Genomic DNA, 26,905 nt, shown 5'->3' on the forward strand with positions numbered 1-26,905 from the left:
TATGTACTTGAGTGACAACTGTCGGAATGTGGACATTTATTGCTTTAACTTTGAACCCTGGTTGTGATTAAAGAACACAGTGATAGACAACAACCGTGGTCCTTAAAAAAAGTTCTCCTGGAGAATGGAAAGCAGTCTGAAACAGAAAGGTGATTTCGTGAGGACACGTTTCAGAGAGCAAAAACATCCAGTGTCTTCAGCAAGTACACGGTCCTATTACTTGTGACCTATTTTTCTGGTTCTCACAACTTTTTTTTTTTCATCCATTTATTTGACAGAGAGAGAACACAACCAGGGGTACCAGCAGAAGGAGCAGCAGACCCCCTGCTGAGGAGGGAGCCTGATGTGGGGCCCTATCCCAGGACCCCGATATCATGACCCGAGCTGAAGGCAGATGCTTAACCCACTGAGTCACCCAGGTGCCCCTGATTATATCATTTAAATACACAAGTTCCCTTTCCAGGTTCCTGCTTTCACTTTCCATGTTTTTAGATGCATGTGGCCTAGGAGAGATTAAAAGTGTGGACAGAGGGGCACCTGGGTGGCTCAGTCATTAAGCATCTGCCTTCAGCTCAGGGCGTGATCCTGGTGTTCTGGGATCGAGCCCCACCTCAGGCTCCTCCACTGGGAGCTTGCTTCTTCCACTCCCACTCCCCCTGCTTGTGTTCCCTCTCTCGTTGGCTGTCTCTATCTCTGTCAAATAAATAAATAAATCTTAAAAAAAAATGTGGACAGAGGACAGGGGAGCAGGAAGGAAAGCATCACTTGACCACCAGGAGCTACTATTTGTGTTCTGGGGTTGAACATTCCTGGATTTTAAGTAATAAGCACCAACATTACACATCTGTTCAACAGATATTCATTGCTTATTTGAAATTTGTCAGCCACTTTTCTAGGCACCCGAGATACTCTAGAGAACAAACTACGAAATTCCTCCTTAAACTTACATTTTAGTGAAGACAATAAATGGAAAATATAATCAGGAAATTATATGTTCTAAACAGGGAAGTACTATGGAAATATACATACTTANCTTGCTTCTTCCACTCCCACTCCCCCTGCTTGTGTTCCCTCTCTCGTTGGCTGTCTCTATCTCTGTCAAATAAATAAATAAATCTTAAAAAAAAATGTGGACAGAGGACAGGGGAGCAGGAAGGAAAGCATCACTTGACCACCAGGAGCTACTATTTGTGTTCTGGGGTTGAACATTCCTGGATTTTAAGTAATAAGCACCAACATTACACATCTGTTCAACAGATATTCATTGCTTATTTGAAATTTGTCAGCCACTTTTCTAGGCACCCGAGATACTCTAGAGAACAAACTACGAAATTCCTCCTTAAACTTACATTTTAGTGAAGACAATAAATGGAAAATATAATCAGGAAATTATATGTTCTAAACAGGGAAGTACTATGGAAATATACATACTTACAGACACATTCACATATCATTCCATTGGGGCTGCACCCGAGGAAGCTTCTGGTGTGGAAGAGACACCTCTGAAGGCACTTTTCTGGTGATTCCTCAGGTGGCGGTGGTAGGTAGATGACTGGCGGTAGCTTCTATGGCAGAGGGAACATTCATAGGGCTTCTCTCCCGTGTGGATTCTCTCATGGGCCAGAAGGTTGGTTTTGTGGCTGAAGGATTTTTCACACGTGCTGCACGTGAAAGGCTTCTCTTCTGCGTGAATCTTCTGATGCACGTGCAGGTCTGATGCTTGGAAGAAGCCTCTGTTACACTCAGCACAAGTAAATGTCCTCTCGTTGTTGTGTCTTCTCTGATGGGCTTTTAGCTGAGAGAAATACCTAAAGATCTTGGGACACTTTTCACATCTGTATGAGTTTTGGGCTTCACGGCATCTTTCTTGGTGTCCCCCACGTGTGGAGTTCCCTTCAGTTCTCTGGTGGGTAGGAACAGGCTCAGGGCTGACCTGGATTGACTGAGAGAGAAACCCTGGTCCCCCCTCCATAAGGACATCTTGATACGAGGGTCCTTTCAGGGACCCTTCCTGGGACCCGGACATGCCTAGACCTGCTTTTCTGGAGCTGAGCGGATTCTTCAAAGAAACACTGTCCTCTTCCGGCCTGGGATAGTCCTCTTCCCGGATAATGAGCAGGGAAGGTATTTCATTGCCTTGACTAGTAATGCTGTCATTTATGTGATAAATGTTGTCACCGTTTTCTTTATCTCCTGTGGGGGATGAAGTGACTCAGTGAAGTTGTACCCAAGGAGTCACATACACAACATCCCTCTGGCACCTCGGCTTACCCCACTCACCTTGTCCTGTTTCCAGGGAAGTATCTTGGGGAGTCCAGGAGGGCGTCTCCATATCTGTTCCTGTTGGGGATCCTACTGACAGCTGTTTTTTTAGATGGACAATTACTTCTTTTAAGGGCATATTCTCAGAAAAGAGGGCTTCCCGTCCCTGCATGCGGACATGGACCTGTTATAAAAAAACAAACAATAATCACTGTTAATATATTCTTCATTAATGTGTCTTTCCTAATGGAAAAAGATGAACAGGGCCTGGGTGGCTCAGCTAGTTAAGTGTCTGTCTTTTGCTCAGGTCATGAACCCAGGGTCCTGGGATCAAGTCCCGCATTGGGCTCCCTGCTCAGAGGGGAGTCTGCTTCTCTCTCTCCCTCTCCCCCTCCCTCCTGCTCAGGCTGTCTCTCCCCCTCAAATACATAAAATCTTGTTTTATTTATTTTTATTTTTATTTTTTTTAAGATTTTATTTATTCGACAGAGATAGAGACAGCCAGCGAGAGAGGGAACAGAAGCAGGGGGAGTGGGAGAGGAAGAAGCAGGCTCATAGCGGAGGAGCCTGATGGGGGACTCGATCCCAGAACGCCGGGATCACGCCCTGAGCCACAGGCAGACGCTTAACGACTGCACTACCCAGGCGCCCCTAAAATCTTGTTTTAAAAGAAAAGATGAATACTAAAGGTTTCTGAGGGAAGATCCAGGTCTTGTCAAGGCACTTCTCTTCATCCTTGAGGTTTTGCCCAACTGACAACTTTTCAGTGACTTCTTCCACCATCTCTCCAATGAAACTCAATGAAATAAATTAATATGTTGGTTCCTATATTATGTCCCACTGAAAGAATGACTGTTAACATTTTTTATTTTTGCTCACTTAGGTGGCTAAAGATTCCCCTTGGTGAGGAAGAGTGTGATCTCAAATAACTATGTCTACAATAACTTCTTTCTCTACTTCCAAGTATCTCCTACTGACTACTTATTCCTTACTCTTTTTGGCCCCTCTCTCCAGGGCAAAAAGAACCTTCTACTCACTAAGTCAGGTGGCTTCAGAGAACTCTCACTCAGACTTTCCATGAATTTCTCCAGGTTTCTGCCACTGGATTCCCATTTCTTCTTCAAAGTCGACCGACCACTGCAGTGCCTGTTGATCATAAACTGTTCCAGGACCACTTGAAAAATAATTTCATCCTTGCTGTGTTTTTCTGGCTGCAGCCACGAGTAAAATGATTTATAGAGTCTCTGCAGTTCCTGCTTTGCATGTGAGTTGTTGCCATCTTGAAATAAGCTGTGCTGAGAATCCTGGAACTCAGAAATCTCCTCTGCCTTTTGGAGAGCAGGTCCTTGGCTGGGTTTAAAGTCTTTATTTTTTGACCCAGGGTCATCCATGGATAATTCACACAGAAATGAATCTATTTTTAGTAATAATAATCAGAGACTCAACTTCCTGAATTCAGTTTGTGAAGTCCTGTGTTTCTGAAGATCTGTTTCAAAACAAAATCAGGACATCTATAAATAATACTGGATGTATTTTCTGATCTTATTTTACTAGTTAGTTAACAGTCAAATGTTGCATAGTGTTGATAGTGATGGGTGCTTAAAAACTACAAGCTACAGGTGCCTGGGTGGCTCTGGTGGTTAAGCGTCTGCCTTTGGCTCAGGTCATGATTCAGGGTCCTGGGATCGAGTCCCACATTGGGGCTCTCTGCTCAGCGGGGAGTCTGCTTCTCCCTCTCACTCACCCTCTGTGCTTTCCCCTCAATCTCTCTCTCTCTCTCAACTAAATAAATAAAATCTTTAAAAAAAAAACCCTGGGGGCGCCTGGGTGGCACAGCGGTTGAGCGTCTGCCCTCGGCTCAGGGCGTGATCCCCGGCGTTATGGGATCGAGCCCCACATCAGGCTCCTCTGCTATGAGCCTGCTTCTTCCTCTCCCACTCCCCCTGCTTGTGTTCCCTCTCTGGCTGGCTGTCTCTCTCTGTCAAATAAATAAATAAAATCTTAAAAAAATAAAAAATAAAAAATAAAAAATAAAAAAACCCCTGTAAGCTAATAGAAAAGACACATATTTAATTATATCACTGGAATAATTTAAAAAACAAAAAGAAACTATAAATTTCAGGCCCCTATTACTCCATTGGTGGATTTTATGAGACATTTAAGAAAGAAATAATGTTAGTCTTACACAAGAGCATTAAAAAGACACTCCTCTTTTAGTTAATGAGGCCAATTAATCAACCTTACTGATAATAAACCTTACTAGTAACATTAAAGAAACACTACTAGCCAGTAATTCTCATGAGCATAGATGCAAAAATCCTTAATATCTGAAAACCAAACTCAGTCACATATAAGGAAAATAACAGATCACAAATAGGTGGATTTTATCTTCTACATACAATTTGGGTTAAATCTCAAAAAGCAATGTAATTTACCACATTATTGAATTTCAAGAATATGCTATCATCTTAGTAGTAGATACATTAAATAAGCTTAATAAAAGTCAGTACTCAATCCCGAGAAAGATATTTAGTAAACTAGGAGTAGAAAGGAGCTTCCATTGTGTGATAAGGCATTTACAAAATGACTATAGAAAAAATTCTTAATAGTTTTGCCCTTGACATTTGGGCTTTTCCCACACCTTCGCTATAATACTGCTATAAACATCAGGGTGCATGTATCCCTTCGAATCAGTATTTTTTTTAGTATTTTGGGTAAATACCTAGTAGTGCATTTGCTGGGCCATAGGGTAGCTCTATTTTTAATTTTTTGAGGCGCCTCCATACTGTTTTCCAGAGTGGCTGCACCAGTTTGCATTCCCACCACCAGTGTGAGCAGGGTCCCCTTTCTCCACATCCTCGCCAACACCTGCTGCGTCCTGTGTGGTGAATTTTAGCCATTCTGACAGGTGTCAGCTGATACCTCATTGTAGTTGTGATTTGTTGATTTTTATTTCCCCGATGATGAGTGATGTTGAGCAACTTTCCAAGTGTCTGTTGGCCATCTGTAAGTCTTCTTTGTAAAAATGTCTATTCATGCAGCAGGACAGATGAAGTTGAATTTGCATCACTTAATATTTATTTCTATTTGCAAACCACATTGTATGGGCAACTATAGGCACAACACTTGGAAGATCGAGCCGGTAACATTAGGAGGAAGATCGAGTTGATAAGATTAGGAGAAAAGGTACACCGTGGATGGGAATGTAAATTGGTGCGGCCACTATGGAAGACGGTATGGTGGTCCCTAAAAAAATTAGGGTAAATGAAATAAATCAGATAGAGACAGAAAGATAAATACTATATGATCTCACTTAAATGTGAAATCTTAAAACAAAAACCCAAACACGTAAATAGAGATGAGATTGCTGGCTGCTAGAAGCAGGGGGTGAAGGGTGGCAAAATGGGTGAAGGGGATCAAAAGTCACGAACTTTCATGGAGATGTAATACACAGCATGGTGACCATAGTTAATAATATTATATTGCATATTTGGAAATTGTTAAGAGACCAAATCTTAAAAGTTCTCATCAGAGGGGCGCCTGGCTGGCTCGGTCAGAAGAGCATGTGACTCTTGGTCTTGGGGTCATGAGGTCAAGCCCCATGTTGGGTGTAGAGATTACTTCAATAAATAAACCTTTAAAAACAAAAAGCTAACAACAAAAAGTTCTCATCACAAGAAAAAAATCCATAACTATGTATGGTGACGGATATTAACTGGCCTTACTGTGATCAGTTCACAACATACACAAATATTGAATTATGTTGCACTCCCCAAATTAATATAATGTGGTATGTCAATTATACCCCAATTCAAAAAACTGAATCTATTTTCTATGTAATTTGTCTATTTCTGTGTCCTTTTCAATCATATATGGTAAGTAATTCACGGATCTGTATTTTAAAAAAATTTTAGTAGGGGTGCCTGGCTGGTTCAGTCAGTAGAGTATGTGACTCTTGATCTCAGGGTTGTGAGTTTAAGCCCCATGTTGGATGTAGAGATTACTTAAAAATAAAATCTCTTAGGGATGCCTGTGTGGCTCAGTCGGTTAAGTGTCTGCCTTTGGCTCAGGTCAGCATCCCAGGGTCTTGGAATCCAGCCCTGCCTCAGGCTCCTGCTCAGCGGGGAGTTTGCTTCTCCCTCTCCCCCTTCTCCCCACTCCTTGCTTGTGGTGGCATGCTCTCTATCAAGTGAATAAATAAAATCTTAAAAAAAAAAAAAGTCTGGGGCGCCTGGGTGGCACAGCGGTTAAGCGTCTGCCTTCGGCTCAGGGCGTGATCCTGGCATTATGGGATCGAGCCCCACATCAGGCTCCTCTGCTATGAGCCTGCTTCTTCCTCTCCCACTCCCCCTGCTTGTGTTCCCTCTCTCGCTGGCTGTCTCTATCTCTGTCAAATAAATAAATAAAATCTTTAAAAAAAAAAAAGTCTTACTAGAAACAAAATTAACAGGACAACAGAGCCATATAAAAATGCTTTCGAGGGGGAGAACTCGTTCAATCCAGCCAGGGTTTTACGAAGTCCACCACATCAATCCTTATTGAGCCAGAGCATCTGTCGAAATATACCATCCCCAATACAGCAGAGGCCGCTTTTAGGCAACAGGCTTGAGCAATGAAATGTAGAAAGGACCACAGCGATCCCCTGGCTGAATATGGACAGGCCCTAGGTGACCCACCTCAAATTATCCAGAGGCCCTAACTCATCAATGAGCTACTTACAACCAGGTACAGTTACCAAAAAAACTGGAAAATTCCATACGTCACCATAACGCCTCACCTTCCTTCTTTAAAAACAGCCCCCACCCATTGCCTCATTGCAAGCAGTCTCTCCACTGCAGAGCTGCCCTCCACTCCCTTGCACTGTATTCAATAAACTTCTATCACCTTTGTTCTGCCTCAGGTGAATCCTTTCACCTCCCAGGCCACCGGATTTCCACCCGATCTTGTCACCGTACATGTGGGGGCCCCCATCCAATTGGGAGAGACGCCACACCTAACGCCTGAATAAGCCCCATATTTTTGTACCTAGGAGATTCCCCCCCATGATTACACCCACATACACATGCACAAAACACAAGCACAAAACTGGAAATCTCTCTTTCGTTCTGGAAACTCACCTACTCAGGAAGATTGAACTTCAAACTGGGTAATCCTCGGCCAAAAGCTGAGCTGCTGCTAGACTCACTGCACAGGCTCTTTCCGCCGTGTTAAGGCTCCTCCCTTTTATAGGGTGTGGGGTTTTATAGGGTGTGGAATCAATGATGCATTTAATAGACGTGATTGGATAAAGTCTTCCTGCTGATGGAATCCCCGATGGAATCTCCATCTTGCTCTAGCTTCAGCTCTCCGATACATTATGAGATAACATCGCTGGAGCTGGAGCAATCGGCCACAATCAAACGCACTAATATTTCTGCAGTGAAATGTGACAACACTCACACTGAAGGAGAATACAAAGATTAGCGTTAGTCTCACATAAATTCTGGCCAAGTTTTGTCGTAAGCGAGTCTCACACAAACTTGCTAGTACTTTCTAATTTCCTGAGATTTGTGGATTGCAATTGTGGCAGAGAACCAGGCTGATGTTCTCTCCTCCTGTGTCAATCCCAGCCTGGTGAATCAGAGGATATCTCAGGACCCCAGAGGAGAGGTTCCTAGTTCAGCAAAGAGCCCACAGGGATTGGAACAAAGATCATTTCAATGGGAAGAGAGAAATCGGTGCTTATCTTTGTGTTGAGAAAGTACATCACATCTGAGAGACTTAATGTAAGGACAGTGTGAAGGTGAAGTTACAATGGTGTGAGGCCCTGGTTTGAAAATCTGGCTGGTGGGGGACTGTCCTGCACTGAGCAGGAAGAAAGGCAACAGGAAAAGATTCTATGAAACCCAGCACTTCCGTTTCCAGACTCATGGGGGGTGAAACCATCCCACAGGAGATGAGGGAGAATTTGGGGAACAAAGGGGTTATGTTTGCAAGGGACTGGTGTGGCAACATAATCATCGTCCACCCTCCCTCTACTTTCAAGTTGTGTCTGGACTCAAACCTTCTTCACCGCTCTACAGCCAAGACCTTCAGCCCAGTCCCCACTCTCTCAATCTTGGATTATTGAGGTCAACTCCTGATGGGCCTCTCCTTCAGGCAGCCTTCAGCCTATTCTCAAAAAGAGCCGCTAGAGGGACCATGTTTTAGCCAAGTCTGACTCACTCCCCTTGTCATTGTGGAACTCTCTGAGGACCCAACAGTCACTGCGGGCAGAGCTTCTCAGCTGCCTCTGGTGAAGGACCTACCCAACTCCACCTTCCTCATTCCTTCCCATCTGTCATGGAAGCTGAAGGAACAGAAGTCTGGCTGAACACAAGGCACAAGCTCACACCCTGCAACCTCCCCCCATCTCCACTCCTGGGTGGGACACGTGACATTTTCCCAGGGTTCTCCCAACTATCTTAGTGTTAATAATTGCTAGAGGGGAAAACAACCTCACCTTGACAATGGCAAGGCCTCTGGTATCTTGTAGGTATCTTGCAGGTCGGTTCTCTTTGGCATATGAAAGTTCTTTTGAAAGCTCCTTCTTCCTTACTTCCCCCAACTCCTGAGTATGTAATCACCACTCCTCAAGACCCTGGTGCAGCTGCTCTTTCTGCCCAGGGTTTCTGTCCCCGTGCTTTAATAAAACCACCATTTTGCACCAAAGACATCTCAAGAATTTTTTCTTGGTTGTCGGCTCTGGACCTCACCCCGCCGAACCTCACCTGTATTCCAAAATCACATCAATAGACACACTTTCACAAAATGACTTACTAGAAATATAAAATTAACAAGAAAGCCATGGCACAAAGTGGAAGACCTTTGATGTCATTAGATTTAACAAACTGTCAACTTGCTCTAATGATCTAAATGATCATTCACCATTTCTGTACTAGCTGCAGACAGAAGAGAGAGTGGAGATGGGCAGTGTCCTCTGACCACATTCTGACTTAGAGTAGAAGCCAGATTCCTAACAGTAGCCTGGAGACCCTGTTGACCCGGCCCCACGTCCCGTCCACCTCGGCTCCTCCTCGCGCCCCTTTACTCTGCTTGAGCTTCACTGGGCACAGCCTCACTGGTACCTGGAATCCAGCAGCTTCTTTCCCATCTCGGACCTTTATTAGCTCTTCCTTTTATGGAGTACACCCTCCCCACCCAGGTCTCCTGCATTCCTGCCAGGTCTTTGTTCAAACATCTTCATCGTGAGAGCTGTGCCAGACACGCTTTCTAAAATTTGAAGCTATGCCCTGAAATTCCCCAATCACTCATCGCCTGATTTTTCTCCTTACCCCTTATCACCATTGGGCAAGCTCAACATTCTACCTATGTATCTTGGTTTTTATCACTCTCCTGCCTCCATCATGGAATTTAATCAAACAGAGGGCAGGGATTTTCATCTGTACGTTGCCTACAGCAGTTTACATGGAACCCGGCACTTGGTAGGTCTTCTTCAGTATGTGTCAAGTTGAAATGCATATTCCAGCAAGAGAAGGTGAAAAGCCTCCCCAAAATGGCGCGGCAGCAGTAGGGAGGGGACCATCAGACTGGACTAGAGGGAATTATGGAGTAGCCATTTCAAGACAGTCTCAGGGAACTGACAGATGCGCAACTGGCTATGTCCCAAAATCACCACAGAGAAATTAAAAATTAGAGGAAACTCAGATTCTAGAACTAGCCAAGCGGGGTGAGAAAACCCTGGGGGAAATCAAGGCCTATCTTAGATATGGCTAGATGCAAGTTAAAGGCTGCAGGGAAGGGAGGAGTTGAGAAAATCACTTTAATTGCTCACTTAAATCACCTGGCAGGCAGCAGCTACCCCATTTACTGCTGGAATAGATGGTGATGTCCGGAGGGTTTGAGGATATCAGCAAGTCAAACTGATCAGTGGCCCCTGGGCTATCATACCATCTCCTCTTGTCTTGCAGACCTGGGGGACTATGACTTGGGTTAGACAGACACACCTCCGCCCAGTGGGGCTTTTCTGTGGCCATGTAAAGATAAAAACTGACCAGCAGGGCCACCTAGTGTGGAGGGAGCTGGATTGTCCTTCCTGATCCGCTCATCACCAAACATTCACCAGATCTGACAGAGCACACGGCCGAACTGTATCTCTTCCTCTAAGCACACGGGAGACAGGATTTCATACATCCAAGGTAAGTAACTAGAAAGGGAGGAAGTACACAATCAAAAAAAAAAAAAAGTCCATATTAAACAACAAAGGGAGGAAACAAAGGGAGGAAAGGAATAATGAAGAAATTAAGCGTAGAAAAATAATTAAGGAGATAAGGAAAGAAAAAAAGCCACCAGAAACAAAAAGATAGGTTTTAGGGGCTCAGTCATGAAGCGTCTGCCTTTGGCTCCTCAGGTCATGATCCCAGAGTCCTGGGATCGAGTCCTGGGATTGAGTCCCACATCAGGCTCCCGGCTCAGCACAAAGCCTGCTTCTCCCTCTCCCACTCCCCCTGATGGTGTTCCCTCTCTCGCTGTGTCTCTCTCTGTCCAATAAATGAATAAAATCTTAAAAAAAAAAAAAAAGATAGGTTTTAAAAAAATGCAGAGGATGTTAGTGCGAAAAGGTAAGTCTAAAAACAATAAGAGAGAGGAAGAAAATATTTTTTTAAATTAGTAGTAAGATAGATAATCAAATTGAGAACACCTAAAAATCAAAGGAAACAAAGAAGAAATAGAAACCACAAAATAGCGGGGCGCCTGGGTTGGCTCAGTTGTTAAGCGTCTTCCTTTGGCTCAGGTTGTGATCCCAGGTTCCTGAGATGGGAGTCCCGTGTTGGGCTCCCTGCTCAGCAGGAGTCCGCTTCCCTCTCTCCCTCTGCCCTTCCCCCCACTCGTGTTCGCTCACGCTGTCTCTTCCTCTCTCAAATAAATAAAATCTTTTAAAAAGAACTCTATTTAAAAAAAGAAAGCACAAAGTAGCTAAAAATATAAACTGGCATAGGAAGACATATTTTTAAAATCTTTACGTCGCCAAAACTAGCACCTCAACTGTAATTGGCATTGAATAATAATGATGTAATAGGGGCGCCTGGGTGGCACAGCGGTTAGGCGTCTGCCTTCAGTTCAGGGCGTGGTCCCGGCGTTCTGGGATCGAGCCCCACATCAGGCTCCTCTGCTATGAGCCTGCTTCTTCCTCTCCCACTCCCCCTGCTTGTGTTCCCTCTCTCGCCGGCTATCTCTATCTCTGTTAAATAAATAAATAAATAAATAAATAAATAAATAAATAAATAAATAAATCTTTAAAAAAAATGATGTAATAAATGATGTAGTTTTGGAATGTTGGCGAGGCCTGGAGCTGATGGCCAAGAAAGAATTCTTGAGATGTCTTTGGTGCAACAAAGGCGGTTTTATTAAAGCACAGGGAACAGGACCCGTGGGCAGAAAGAGCCTACACTGGAGTTGGTGAGGAATGGCTATTATATAGTTGACAGTTGGGGGAGGTAAGGAAAAAGGGAGGTGTCCAAAAGGACTTTGATATGCTAAAGAAGACCCTCAGGGTCCTGGAGATGGAAACCGTGAAGCTGAGGTTGTTTTTCACTCCGGCAAAGCATTAAGACAGTGGGGAGTTTCCCGGAGGAATCTCACACATGTCCCGCCCAGGAGTGGGGTGAGGAGAAGGCTCAGCTTGCCTACTGCGCCCTCATCAGTGAAGAAAGATGGTAATGGAGGGAGCACAGTATGATTAAAAGGAGTCCCAAAAGGAAGGAAGGAAAAATGGGATGACCTAACGAAGGCGCATCTGTGGAGGGAGCAGAAACCCCGTGACGGGAAAGGCCATGATGTTCTCAGGCTGCAGAGCCCTCAAGTGTGAGGCAGAAGGTAGTGGAAGAAGTTCAGAGACCCAGCAGGAAAACACATGGGGGGTGAGGAGGGGTTGAGGTGGGTGAGGAGGGGGCAGGCAGGGTGTCTGGTTTCTGGCTGGGAAAAATCTGTTTGCATGTCTGAACTTTGAAACACCTAAACTTCATCCCAAATATCATCTTGGTTCTAATGAAGTTAGGATGGTCTCCCTCCCTCTCTCTCTCTTCCAAACCCACACCTACACATACACATAAACACAATTCTCTCATCTATATGCTGTCATTTTTCCTACGATGTGATGCTTTTATTCTGGTGTCTATTAAGACATTTTACAATCTTCACAATTTCATTCTTCAACTCTATCATTCGCTTATTTGCATATGTCATATTATGTGCAAATACACTTTTGAACTTAATTCACATTTTTGCAGTTGCATTGAGGCATAAATGACATACATGCAATTGTTTATAATTAGAGTGTTCAACTGGGCATAGTTTGTTATATGCATCCCCCTGCATAAAGATCCTTACAATTAAGGTAACAGATTTGTCCATTACCCTAGAAAACCTCCCCAACACCTCCTCTCTAGGCAAGTGATCCACTTTCTGTCACTATAGATTATTTTTCATTTTCTACAACTTGTATATAAATGGAATAAAACTGTATGTACTCTTTTGTCTGTCTTTGTTCACTCAGAATAATTATCTTGGGATTCATCCATGTTGCTGTTTCTATCAACAGCTCATTCCCCTTTATTGATGAATAATATTCCATTTTATTAATATATTACATTTTGCTTATCCCCTCACTATTTTATGGGCATTGGATTGTTTTAACTTTTTGGTTATTATGAATAACATTACTATGAACATTCACATGTAAGTCTTCGTGTAGGCAGGAATTTTTCATTTTCATTGGTAGAGTTCTAGCAGTGGAAATGTTGGGTCATGTTATATGGTGAATTTATGTTTAACATTTGAAGAAACTTTAAAGCTGCTTGGCACATTTGCTGCACCATTTTCTATCTCCAGCGGCAATGTATGAATGTTCCAGCTTTGCCATGTCCCTGGAAACACTTAGAATTGCCTAATTACAGCTATGCTTGTGGATGTGAAGTGGTATCTCGTGTGGTTTTGATGAGGGAAGAGAAGGCAAGCTGAGGACAAAGCAGAAAGTGACCCCCACCCCCCCAGCCGCCATGGGATGTATGCAACATTCCTCAGGCACTCCTGGCTGCCCTAAAGGAAAAAGAAATAGTTAACCTATGGAGACCACAATCCTGCAAGACTTGAGTCTCCCTCAGTTTACAAATGTTTTAGCAGTTTACAAGAACAAAGCATTTCTATTAATAACCTAGCTTCCAGAAGGGAATGTAAATACAATTAAATGTCTATATAACCTGCAGGCCATAGACAGATACTTCCAGGAATCCAGGAAGTTCTGATCTTCATGTAAATGCCTTACTAGAGGGGTAAACAACCTTAACTTGACAATAGCAAGGCCTCTGGTATCCTCTAAGTCTTCCTTAACATGAAAGTACTATGAAAGTACTTTCTTGAAACCTTTTTCCTTAATCTCCCCCAACCCCATAGTATATAATCAGCCACCCCTCACCACCCAGGGTAGCAGCTTTTCCTGCCCATGGGTCCTGTCCCCGTACTTTAATAAACCACCATTTTGCACAAAAGATGTGTCAAGAATTCTTTCTTGGTCGTGGACTCCGGACTGCACCCCACTGAACCTCACCTATATTACAAAACCACATCAGTCTCAATATGCAATTCCTTAATCAATAATGATGTGGAGCATTTTAACATGTACTCACTTTATATCTATATATTTTCTTGGGTTACATGTCTTTCGACTCTTTTTCTCACTTTTCTTTCTTTTGTTTTTAATATTTTATTTATTTATTTGACAGAGAGAGCACAAGCAGGCAGAGCCCCAGGCAGAGGGAGAGGGAGAAGCAGGCTCCCTGCTAAGCGGAAGCCCGACATGGGGCTTGATCTCAGGATGCCAGGATCATGACCTGAGTCAAAGGCAGACGCTTAACTGACATAGCCACCCAGGTGCCCCATTCTTCTCTTTTCTTGTTGAGCCTTAATATATGCTGAAAACAAGTCAGCTTCATGAGGTATGTGATTTGCAAGTAAGTTCTCTGAGTCTGTGGCTTGCCTTTTATTCTCTTCTAATATCTTTGAAAGATGAGAAGTTCTCAATTTTGAAGAATTTTAATTTATCTTTTTTCTTTTATGAATCATGCTTTTGATGGTGTACCTACAAAATCTTTGCCTAGTGCAAAACCACAAAATTATTTAAGTCAATAATCTATTTTGTGTTAATTCTTTATCTTGTGAGATAAGTGTCTAACCTCATGTTTTTGCATGTGGATATCCAATGGTCCTAGCAGCATTTGTTGAGAAGGCTATCCTCTCCCCACTGAATTACCTTGGCAACTTTGTTAAAAATGAATTGACCAAAATGCAAGAGTTTGTGTTTGGATTCTTAGTTCTGTCCCATTGATCTATATGTCTGTTCTTATGACCCTGACTTTGAGATAATTCTCCATCAGCATATATGGGTAATCCGTGAGACAACACTGGGGAATATAATAATTCCTTAATAATGAATTATGAAATTATCTAATAACTTTTCCCCAAATAATTCCAATACAGTGTGGGGGATCTTTTTTCTTTTTTTTTTTTCCCCTTTTTTTGGTCTTTCTTTCTTCTTCTCTTTCTTGCTGGCTAATGTCTTTTCCCCCTTTTGTCTGCCTCCCTGCTGTTAATTTTTTTATTTAAGCTGCACAATAAGGCGAACTTAATCCTTCCTGTTCCATTATATCTTATTTACATGTTAACTTACTCTTCTTTACTCAGTATGTACTTGACACTGATTTACAATTTTCTAAGCATATTTTAAGAAATATTCATTTGTTATTACTAAAAGGGAAAGCTCTAAATTTACAGTTAAGCATGGAAATAAAAGCTATGAACAAGATTTTATAAATTTCATATAGAAATAGTTTTTAAGAATATCAAGAATCAAACATAATGATATGCATACATGAATTCTTCAGAAAGAAGCCTGAGAACAGTTTTGGACAATCTGTTAAAATGATAAACGCTTAGTGCTGCTTAAAGACAATGTAGAAATAAAGTGTTATTCTGTTGAATGTTGCTGAGTTTGAGATGAAACTCAGGGTTTAGAAGACTCTGAGTTTTACCGTTCAAGGTCAGGAAGCAGGTGGCAAGGCATTCATCAATTTAGAGGAGATGTCAGAGGTTCTTACTGAATCAGAGGACCCTAGAGACTAAAAAACAGTTGGGGAGTTGGCATCACAGAAGCATTCATCATTCCTTTTCTTTCCCCTTTAATTTCCAACCAACAGGACATCCGTAACTCAAGATTCCTCTCCACAGCACACCAGCACGCTAGAGAGATTCATACATCTATACCTCTGAAGGTGGGAGGATTGGAGGCAGCAGACCCGGAGGAGCAGTGCTGCTGGTGCCAGTGACCCCATCCAGTTCCAGGAGCAGTGCCTCTGGCACAGTGAATGGAGGGTGGGAAGTGCACACCCATACAACTGAACCTTGAACGACATGTGTGAGATGCATGGATCCATTTACATGGAGAATTTTTAAAAAGATTTATTTATTTATTAGAGAGAGAGAGCTCAAGCAGGGAGAGCTGCAGGCAGAGAAAGGGAGAGGCAGGCTCCCTGCCGAGCAAGGAGCCCAATATGGGGTTTGATCCGAGGACCCTGGGATCATGACCTGAGCCGAAGACAGACACTTTTTTTTTTTTTTTAAGATTTTATTTATTTATTTGTCAGAGAGAGAGACAAAGAGAACACAAGCAGGGAGAGCTGCAGACAGAGGGAGAAGCTGACTCCCCACTGAGCAAGAGCCAGAGGTGGGGCTCGATCCAAGACTCTGGGATCATGACCTGAGCCGAAGGCAGCCACTTAACCCACTGAACGACCCAGGCATCCCTGAAGGCAGGCACTTAACTGACTGAGCTACCCAGGTGCTCTATATACGTGGAATTTTTTTCATAAAGACCATACAGTACTGTAAATATATTTCCTTTTCCTCATGATTTTCTTAATGACGTCTTTGCTCTAGCTTACTTTGTTATAAGAATACGGTATATAATACTTAAAACATACAAAATATATGTGTTAATTGGCTGTTTATGTTATCCGTAAGTCTGCTAACAGTAGGCTATTAGTAGTAAGTTTTGGGGGAGTCAAAAGTTTAAAGTGGATCTTTGAGTGGGGGTCAGGACCCCTTACACCTTCCCCTTCCCCGCCCTCCGCATTGTTCAAGGGTCTACCGTACAGACCTGAGACGGCTCAGGCAAGAGAAACCAAAAACTTGTGCTATAGCACCACCTGCTGGAAAAAAAAGAAAGGCCTTTAATTCCCAACCTGTTGAACAGTTAAAATCAAAGTGAACAAAACTTTATATAAATAAGAAAGTGTTTGCTATTTCAAATGAGCTAGCAGAGGCACATCATATCACACACTATGAAAAATCATAGTATTATGGTATCACAAAAAGAAAATGATGATTCTCCAGCAACCAAATTCAAAGTCACAAAGATTGGGATCTAACTGATAGAGAACGCAAAATAGCCATTATGAAGAAATTCAGTGAACTACAACAAAACTCAAAGGAAATTCAGTGAATTCAAAAATTCCCAAATTTTTGGGAAAAAATTAATGAACAAAAAGAGTACTTTACCAAAGAGACTAAAGTTCTAAAAAAAAAAAAACCAAACAAATTCTGGAGCTGAAGGACTCAATAAATGAGATGAAGAACGCACTGGAAAGCGTCGGAAATAGATCAGATCAGCGGGAAGAGAGAATAAGCAATTTAGAAGATAGACTCGTAGACATTATTTAGGTGGAAGAGGAGCAAGAACTAAGATTTTTTTAAAAGGTGAAGAAACCCTATGAGAGCTATCAGGTTCCATTAGGAGAACCAACATAATAACGGGTATACCAGAAGAGAAGAAGGGGGCAGAGAGGTTATTTAAAGAAATAATAGCTGAGAATTTCCCAAACCTGGGGAAAGAACTAGACATACAAGTTAACAAAGCTAATAGATCACCTTACTATCTCAATGCAAAAGATCCTCTCCAAGACATATTACATAAAGCTGTCAAAAATCACTGATAAAGAAAGAACCTTAAAGGCATCCAGGTAGAAAAGGAAAGTTACGTACAAAGGCTCTCCCTCTGGACTCTCAGGCGATTTCTCAGCAGATGCTCTACAGACCTGGAGTGAGTGGAATAACACATTCAAAGTATTGAAGGATAAAAATGGCCAAACAAGAATACAATATCCAGCAAAGTTGTCTTTCAGGTAGGAAGGAGAAATAGAGGCTTTCCCAGACCAACAAAGCTGAGGGAGTTCACCATCACTAGACCTGTCTTACAAGAAATGTTGAAAGGAGCTCTTCCACCTGAAACAAAAGGACAAAAGTATACAAAACTTAAGGGTAAGGCGATAGATAAATAGACAGAAGCAGAAAATTGTAATTCTGTTTTAGAATAGGGTGTTAAACAATTATAGCAGAAAAGCTTTTTTTTAAGATTTTATTTGTTTGACAGAGAGAGCACACAAGCAGGAGGAGCAGCAAGGAGAGGGAGAAACAGACTCCCTGCTGCACAGACAGCCTGATGTGGTGCTCGATCCCAGGATCCTGCGATCGTGACCTAAGCCGAAGGTAGATGCTTAACTGACTGCACCACCCAGGTGTCCCCTCTAGCACAAAAGTTAAAGGAAAAAAGCATTAAAAATAACTATAGGGGCGCCTGGGTGGCACAGCGGTTAAGCGTCTGCCTTCGGCTCGGGGCGTGATCCCGGCATTATGGGATCGAGCCCCACATCAGGCTCTTCTGCTATAAGCCTGCTTCTTCCTCTCCCACTCCTCCTGCTTGTGTTCCCTCTCTCGCTGGCTGTCTCTATCTCTGTTGAATAAATAAATAAAATCTTTAAAAAAAAATAACTATAGCTACTACAACGTCATAACAAATTCACAGGATAAAAAGGGACAATTTGTGACGACAAAAATATAGAAAGGGAGGAGGAAAATAACAGAACCTACATAGGCAAATAAAGATAAGTTGCTAATTGCAGAAAAAGCAGTATTTTATCTGAGACATTTTATCCAAACCTAATCATAACCACAACAGTCCAGAACAAAGACACAAAACATTTAAAAGGGGGGAATCTGAGCAAATCATAACTTTATGAAAATCACCAACCTAAAAAGGTAAACATAAACATAAAGAAAAGGACAGTGTAGTACAAAACCACCAGAAAACAAAAGATAAAATGGCAGTAGTGAGTTCTCATATATCAATAATCAGCCTAAATGTAAATGGACTGAATTCACCAATCAAAATCATAGAGTGGCTGGATAGCTTAAGAAACAAAACCCAACTATATGCTACCTTTAGGAGAATCATCTCAGCTCCAAAGACAAACATAAACTCAAAGTGAAAGGGTAGAAGATGATACTCCAAGCCAATGGTAACAACAACGAAACCAGTGCGTGTAGCCACACTTAAATCAGACAAAACTGATTTCAGACCAGAAATGGTAATGAGAGACAAAGAAGGTCATTCCATAATGACAAAGGGGTCAGTACATCAAGAAGATATAACAGTCATAAATATATGTCCTTCCAATATCTGAGCACCAAAATGTATTAATCAAATACTAACAGATCTCAAAGGAGAAAGAGATAATAATACGATATTAGTAGGGGAATTCAATACCCCATTATCAGCAATAGATAAACTGTCCAGACAGAAAACCAACAAGAAAATGTTGGATTTCCTTCCAACAGAACAACAGCACGTACACATGGAACATTCCCCAGGATATATCATATGCAAGGCCACAAAACTAACCTTAGCAAATTTAAGATTAAAATCACATCAACTGGGGCACCTGGGTGGCTCAGTCGTTAAGCGACTGCCTTCGGCTCAGGGCGTGATCCCGGCGTTCTGGGATTGAGCCCCACATCAGGTTCCTCCGCTAGGAGCCTGCTTCTTCCTCTCCCACTCCCTCTGCCTGTGTTCCCTGTCTCGCTGGCTGTCTCTCTCTCTCTGTCAAATAATAAAAAAAATCTTTAAAAAAAAAAATCACATCAACTATCCTCTCTGACTAAAATGGTATAAAGTTAGAAATCGACAACAGGAGGAAAGTGAGGAGATCTTCAAATACATGGAAAATAAACAACACACTTCTAAGCAACCATTGGGTCCATAAGAGGAACAAATTAAACCCAAAGTTACAGAAGGAAGGAAATAATAAAAACCAGAGTGGAAATAAGTGAAATGGAGACCAGAAAAACAATAGAAAGGATCAATAAAACTAAAAACCTGGTTCTTTGAAAAGATAAACAAAAGTGACAAATTTTTAGCTAGACTAAGAAAAAAGAAGACTCAAATAAAGAAAAATACAGGGGCACCTGGGTGGCTCATTCGGTTAAGCATCTAACTCTTGATCTCGGCTCAGGTCTTGATCTCAGTGTTGTGATTTCAAGCCACATGTTGGTTTCCAAAGCCTACTTAAAAAAATAATAAAATTATAAATGAAAGAAGAGACATTGCAACTGATACTACAGAAATACAGAAAATTAAGAGAGACCACTATGAACAACTGTATGTTAACAAATTACAAAACCTAGAGGAAAGGGATACATTTCTAGAAACACACAACCTACCAAGATTGAATCAGGAAGAAATAGAAAATTTGAACATACCCATAACAAGTCAAGAGACTGAGTCAGTAATTAAAAAAACAAAACAAAACAAAAAAACCCTCCCCACACAGAAAATTTCAGGGCCAGATAAATTCACTGGTGAATTCTACCAAACATTTAAGGAAGAATTAATGCCAATCCTCCTCAAACTCTTTCAAAATATTGAGGAAGAGGAAATATTTCCAAACTCATCCTATGAATCCTACATTACCTTGATATCAAAACCAGATAAGGACACCATAAAAAAAGAAAACAATAGACCAGTATCACTGATAAATATAGATGCAAAAAATTCTCAATTAAATATTACCAAACCAAATTCGAGAATGCATTAAAAGGATTACACACCATGACCAAATGGGATTTATCCCTGGGAATGCAAGGCCATTTCAGTATACACAAATCAATAAATGTAATTCATCACATCATAAAATCACATGAGCATCACAGTAGATGCAGAAACAGCATTTGACAAAATTCAACATCCTTTTGTGATAAAAACTCTTAACAAATGGATGTAGAAGGAACATACTTCAATATAATAAAGGCCATATACGACAAACTCACAGCTGAGATTATACTCAATGGAGAAAAACTGAAAGTGTCTCCTCTGAGATCAGGAACAAGATAAAACAAGGTTGCCCACTCTCACCACTCCTATTCAATATAATACTGGAACTACTATCTACAGCAATTGGGCAAGACAAAGAAACAAAAGCCATCCAAATTGTAAGGAAGAAGTAAAACTGTCTGTTTGCTGATGATATATATGATCTTATATACAGAAAATTCCAAAGAGTAGATTAAAAAATTGGTGGAATTCTCACTGATTTCAGTAAAGTGGTAGGTTACAAAATCAACATGCAGAAATCAGTGGCATTTCTTTACACTAATGATGAAGCATCAGAAAAAGAAATAAACTATCCCAATCACAATAGCAAATCAAAATAAATATTGTTAAAAAGGCCATACTACTCAAAGCTATCTATCGATGCAACACAATCCCCACTAAACATCACAGACATTCTTCACAGAAATAGAAGAAACAATCTCAAGATTTGTGTGGAACCACAAAAGCTCCCAAATAGCCAAAGCAATCCTGAGAAAAAGAACATAGCCAGGGGTATAACACTTCCTGATTTCAAACTATACTACAAAGCCATAGTATGGTACTGGCACAAAAATAGACCAACGGAACAGAATAGAGAGCACAGAATTAAATTTTAGCATATACAGCCAACTAATATTCAACAAGGGACCCAAGAACACTCAATGAGGGAAGGATAATCTCTTCAACACAAGGTCCTGGGAAAACTAGAGAAACACAAGCATAACAATGTAATTGTATCCTTACACACAACTCACAAACATTAACTCAAAATGGATCAAAGACTTAAACATAAGAACTGATACTATGTGAAAACACAAAAAAGAAGCTTATTGACATTAGTCTTGACAACGATTTTTTGGACATGATGCCAAAAGCACAAACAAAAGCAAAAATCGACAGTGGAACTACATCTGCACAGCAAATAACCAATTAATGAAATAAAATGGCAGCTTACAGAATAGGAAAAAAATGTTTGCAAAATATTTGCAAAAAATCAGATAAGAAATTAACATCCGAAATATATAAAGAACACATCTTAACAACAACAACAAAATCTGATTTTAAAATAGGCAGAAGAACTAAATAGACATTTTTCCAAAGAGGACATCAAAATGGCCAACAGGCACACAAAAAGATACCCAACATGACTGACCATCAGGAAGATGCAAGTAAGAATCACAATGAGCTACCACCTCACACCTGTTAGAATGGCAATCATCAAGAAGACGAGACAAGTGCTTGTAAAAAAGGAATGCTTATATACTGTTGGTGGAGATGTAAATTAGTCCAACCACTATGGAAATTAAAAAATTAAAAATAGATCTAATATATGACCCTGCAATTCAACTTCTGGGTCTATACCTAAACAAAATGAAAATTGGATTTCAACAAGATACATGCACATGCATGTTTCTCACAGCATTATTCACAATAGCCAAGATACGGAAACAACCCAAATACCCATCAATAGACGAATGGATAGAAAAAGATGTGGTATATATACACAATGGTATATTATTCAACCATAAGAAAGGAGACTTTTCTGCCATGTGTGACAACATGGATGAACTTTGAGTATATTATGTGAGATAAGACAAAGACAAGTACTATGAGACATCACTTACACGTGGAATCTAAAAAAGTCAAACCTATAAAAAAACAGAAAGTAAAATGGTGATTATCATTGGCTGGGTGCTGGAGGATGAGACTGATGATATTTAAGGATGCAAACTTGTAAATAAGCCACAGCAATCTAAGATACAGCATAATGAATATAGACAATAATATCGTACTATGATGATGTAATGTTATAAATTTTGCTTCAATGGCAATCATATTACAATATATGAATGTATCATAGTAACATACTGTATACCTTAAATTGACAAAATGTAACATGTCAAATTTATTAAGTAAAAAGGAGAAAACTGGATGACTGTCATTACACCTGGAAAATTTCTATGCCCACAAAAGACATTATTCCAACTCAATATGAAAAATAAGAGCAGGTATCTCATGAGTACAAGATGATTTCTGGCAGAATTATTTGTAATAACAATGATTGGAATCAATCCACTGTCGATCAATGGGAGATTGATTGAATTAATGATGGCACATCCTCACAATAGGGCACTAGGCAGCCATGGACATGATGATAGAGTTCTCTTTACTGCTGTAGGTCCAGGACATACTGTTCAGGAAAGAGAAAAAGTGCTAGAAGGTCACATACTCTTAGCCTTATTTTTCTAAGAGTGAGCAGGGGAACAGAGGCCCTATGAAAGTTAGACTGCTCTAAATGTGTTTTTCTTATAATTTTTAGAATTATTAAATATTTTGGCTAAATTTGTGTTCAAAAGATATTTTATAATTTATAAAAATAAAAATAAAGAAATAACCTAACAAAGAGGAAATATTTACACTGACTTTTAAATACAATAATTTGACTTTTTTTAAAAAAAGATTTTATTTATCTATTTGTCAGAGAGAGTTCACAAGCAGGGAGAGCAGCAGGCAGAGGGAGAAGCAAGCTTCCCCCTGAGCAGGAAGCCCGATGAGGGGGCTCGATCCCAGGACCCTTGAATCATGACCTGAGGCAAAGGCAGATGCTTAAGTGACTGAGCCATCCAGGTGCCCCATATCCAGACCAATTTTTAAAGTTTGTAGTTATAGTCATATTTTCTACAATTGATCTCATATGCTTTGGCCTCATGGTCTGGGATAGTGGCTCCATGATTATTTTCCTGCACAAGCACAGGCAACGAGTCCAATACATTCACAGCAACAGCCATTCTCCCAGACCTTCCCCCAAGGTCACAGCCACGTGTACTATCTTGATCCCTGCAAGCTCCTTTTTCTCCTTTTACTCACTGTTTTCTCTTTCGTCTGTTTGGATTCTTCTATTTGTTATCCCAGGCCAGTGGCTGGTGGATACCACTACTTTTTGTCTATGTTTCCCGACATTCAGCCCCTTTGTGCTCATTTTCAGTGGATACTCAGGTCACTGATAAAACTGCTAAAACAGTTCTATCCGGTAGGCAAGGAAAACAGCTTTTGCAAATTTGGTTATGACCATAAGACTCAGTTCTCTACAGGAAATTCAATCATTCTTTCCTTCATCTGCTAATATTCAGGGGACTAATAATTTTCAGATTCTTGATAAGAGAAAGTATTATTCTCTGTAGAGTAGAACAATTAAGTTCTGGAACCCCTAAAGCCTGTAATAGGAGAACACAAATACTATGTATGTTGTTTATACAAAAATTACTCAAACTGTTTTAGCTTCGTCAGTAGAAAACGCCATGAAATTTTGAAATAGTATAATAGAGGAAAAGATTTGAGTTTTGGAATTTGGACAAAATCTCTCAATCTGCGGGTTTTTTAGTGTATATGTATATAGTGGTAAAATGTATGTAACACAAAATTTGCCATTTTAATAATTTTCAGGTATGCAATTCAGTGGTGTTGAGTAAATTTGCAATGTTTTGTATTTCCTACCATTTATCTATTTATAAAATCTTTTCATTGATGTATAGTTCACATACAATGTTATATTAGTTTCAAGTATACAACACAGTGATTTGACAATTCTGTTGTACATTACACAATGCTCACCACGATAAGTGTAGCTACCATCTATCACTGTGCAGTTTTTGCAATATTTTTAAAAAGATTTTATTTATTCATTTGAGAGAGAGCACAGAGGGAGAAGCAGACTACCTGCCGAACAGAGAGCCCGATGTGGGGCCCAATCCCAGGACCCTAAGATCATGACCTGACCCGAAGGCAGATGTTTAACCAACTGAGCCACCCAGGTGCCCCAGTTTTTACAATACTTTCGACTATATTCCCTACGCTGTAATTTTTGTCCCTGTGACTTATTTCTGGTTGGACATACAAAACTTAAAAAAAATCAAATCAAACAGAAAATATGTACCTATTAAGCAATATTTTCCCATTTCCCCCTCCACCAGCCCCTAGCAACCTCTAATCTATTTTCCATCTCTATGAGCTTGCATATTCTAGCTATTTCCTACAAGTGGAACAATAACATTGATCTCTTTGTGTCTGGCTTTAATCACGCAGCATAATGTTTTCAAGTTTCACCCATCTTGTGGTATGTATCAGAACTTCATTCCTTTTTATGGCTGAATAATATTCCATCACCTCACTGTGTCACATTTTATTTGTTTTTAGAGAGAGAGAGAGAGCATGCAAGTGGTGGGAGAGGGACAGAGGGAGAAGGTTAGAAAATCTTAAGTAGGCTCAGCGCCCAGCACGAGGCCCCACACAGAGCTCGATCTCACCACCCTGAGAGCATGACCTGAGCTGAAAACAAGAGCCAGATGCTTAACCAACTGAGCCACCCAGGCACCTTGAATGTACCACATTTTTAAGACATCCATTCATGTGTTAACAGATACTTGGGTTATTTTTACCTTTTGGTTATTGTGAATAATACTGTTATGAACATTGGTGTACAAATGTGTGTTTGAGTCCTGTTTTCAATTCTTTGGGGTATATACCCAGGAGTGTAATTGCTGGGCCCAATGGCATTTTTATATTTAAGTTTTTGAGGACCTTCTAAACTGTTTTTCACATTGTTAAACTATTTTTTCACATTGCACCATTTTACATTCCCATCAGCAATTTATGAGGGTTCCAATCTCTCCATAGCTTTGTCAATACTATTTTTTCCCAGAGCCATCCTGGTAGATGTGGAGTGATACCTCATTGTGGCTTGGTTAGAATTTCCTAATGACCCATATTGTTAACATCTCAAGTAATTTACACCTGCTGTTTTCCATGATCCCTTTCCTTATCTATTTTCCCTTCATTGACCTCCCATCGGTGTATAAACAGGGACTGACACCTAGTCTCCTAAAAGGAAAACTCTTGCTTCCATTACTTTCTTAAAGTTCTATTCCATTTCCTGCGGCTCCCTGGATCCTCTTCTCCATTGCCCATCCCAGTCAGTTTTGCAGCCCACACGTTAAATTCCCTCCTCCAATACCTCTCTTCCATTCCCCAAATGAAGTCAGGGAAATCCATCTTTCTTCCAGTGAGTAAACTGCACATAGCAGAAAGATCTCCGATAGGACGGAGACACATCCTGTTAGAAATAGAGGTAATACATGACTTGAGGCTGTCATTTTGTGATTTTCTTCCTCCTTTATTCAACTCAAAAGATAATTTTCCTAACTCAAGTAAATCTGCTTCTAGAAGCAGCTCCTCCTTCAAATAAGATTTCTTCCAACCTTTAAACAAGTTAAGAGGTTTTGTGCTGTACTCTTGTGGATTTCCATGTAGTCAGAGCTCAGGGCTGAGGCGGCTGGAATTCCTATGTACGCCTGACAGAAAATGCGGTATGGGCACTGAAGAAGCTCAGAACTCTGCGTGAGGTCCCCAGGGTGTCTGGAAGAAAACTAACCTGTGCAGGTGCTGGGTGAGACTTCGCAGGCTGGGCGAAGAGCTGCTGCTGGGGCTGGGAACCCTGCAGGTTTCACAGGCCACAAAGGAGGGTACTATTAAAACCCTGCAGGAAACAAAAGCAGCAATGATTCCCCCTGCTGCTTGCACTCAGGCTGTCACCCCATCCTATTACCCCATAAAGCGTTTCTCACCCTTTGAATTACCAAGTATTTTTCAATTTTGTTTTAAAGGAATTCACCATTGCTTTAGGTTGCTTTTCTGGACACCCCTGCAGGGAGAGACGCCGGGCGCGCTTGTCTGGAGCCGGGGGCCGGAGCGGTGGTTGTCTCAAGTGGAGCCTTCCTTGGATGGACTCGGACTCAGGGGCAGGTGGGTGTTGGATGCACTAGAGGCCCACGGGTAGGCTCCGCATGGGGCTCTGACTGCTCCTGTTTTCCTGAGGAAACCTGGTAAATTCTTTCTCTCCTCCAACAGACATGCTTCAAGTCAGCAGGCCAGGTGTGATCTGCGGTCGCATCTGACAGGGGACAGCGTGGGCTGGGCACAGTGGGGGTGGAACCTCAGACCCCAAGATGCCAGCGGGCCCCAGGGAAGCTTGGTGTAGGGCAAGGGAACGCGGGGGCCAGGGGACACACCTAGCGGGCACAGGCACCTCCTCGAGTGCCTCGGAGTCTCCACCCCAGACCCCGTCTGAGCTCCTCTTCTTACTCAAGGGGCCGAATCCGACTATCACCTGCTGCTCTGAGGGCCCCCGGGTAGGAGAGCCGGGAGGTGTGGGGGCGCGCGGAAGTTCCTGTGTGTTGGACTCCTCCCAGCAGGGCTCCTCCGCCGCCCTCCCTCCCCCGGCCTCCAGGTGCTGCGCCTCCACTGCTGGTCCCGGGGCCGAAAGTCCTCGCTACGGCCGGCCGCACAGCTGAGCCGCCAGCGACGCGTCCACGCGGCCCTCGGGGGGCCGAGTTTGCACCTGTTGCCCCCTAG

General features: G+C 41.6%; 1 protein-coding gene across 1 annotated transcript; it reads right to left on the minus strand.

The window, feature by feature from the left end:
- Positions 1 to 1,201: 1,201 nt before the first annotated feature.
- LOC100484879 (zinc finger and SCAN domain-containing protein 4-like) lies at positions 1,202 to 26,405 on the minus strand. Its single transcript, XM_011231659.3, has 6 exons — positions 26,325 to 26,405; positions 25,926 to 25,988; positions 25,785 to 25,845; positions 3,300 to 3,676; positions 2,272 to 2,446; positions 1,202 to 2,190 (listed from the first exon to the last, which is right to left on the minus strand). Exons 1-6 carry the CDS (start codon positions 26,403 to 26,405, stop codon positions 1,451 to 1,453), a joined length of 1,497 nt encoding a protein of 498 aa, XP_011229961.3. The 3' UTR covers positions 1,202 to 1,450.
- Between the last annotated feature and the right edge of the window lie 500 nt (positions 26,406 to 26,905).

The sequence above is a fragment of the Ailuropoda melanoleuca genome, chromosome 12, assembly GCF_002007445.2.
Source record: "Ailuropoda melanoleuca isolate Jingjing chromosome 12, ASM200744v2, whole genome shotgun sequence".
Taxonomy (NCBI): domain Eukaryota; kingdom Metazoa; phylum Chordata; class Mammalia; order Carnivora; family Ursidae; genus Ailuropoda; species Ailuropoda melanoleuca.

Bases quoted from the DNA above. Each gene is read 5' to 3' on its own strand.
- LOC100484879 (XM_011231659.3), bottom strand. From the start codon at position 26,405: ATGTCTGTTGGAGGAGAGAAAGAATTTACCAGGTTTCCTCAGGAAAAC. The intron at 3,677-25,784 runs GTACAGCACAAA...TACTAAAAATAG, and splicing joins CTACATGGAAATCCACAAGA to ATTCATTTCTGTGTGAATTA. The intron at 2,191-2,271 runs GTAAGCCGAGGT...CCCCCACAGGAG, and splicing joins AACAGGACAAGGTGAGTGGG to ATAAAGAAAACGGTGACAAC.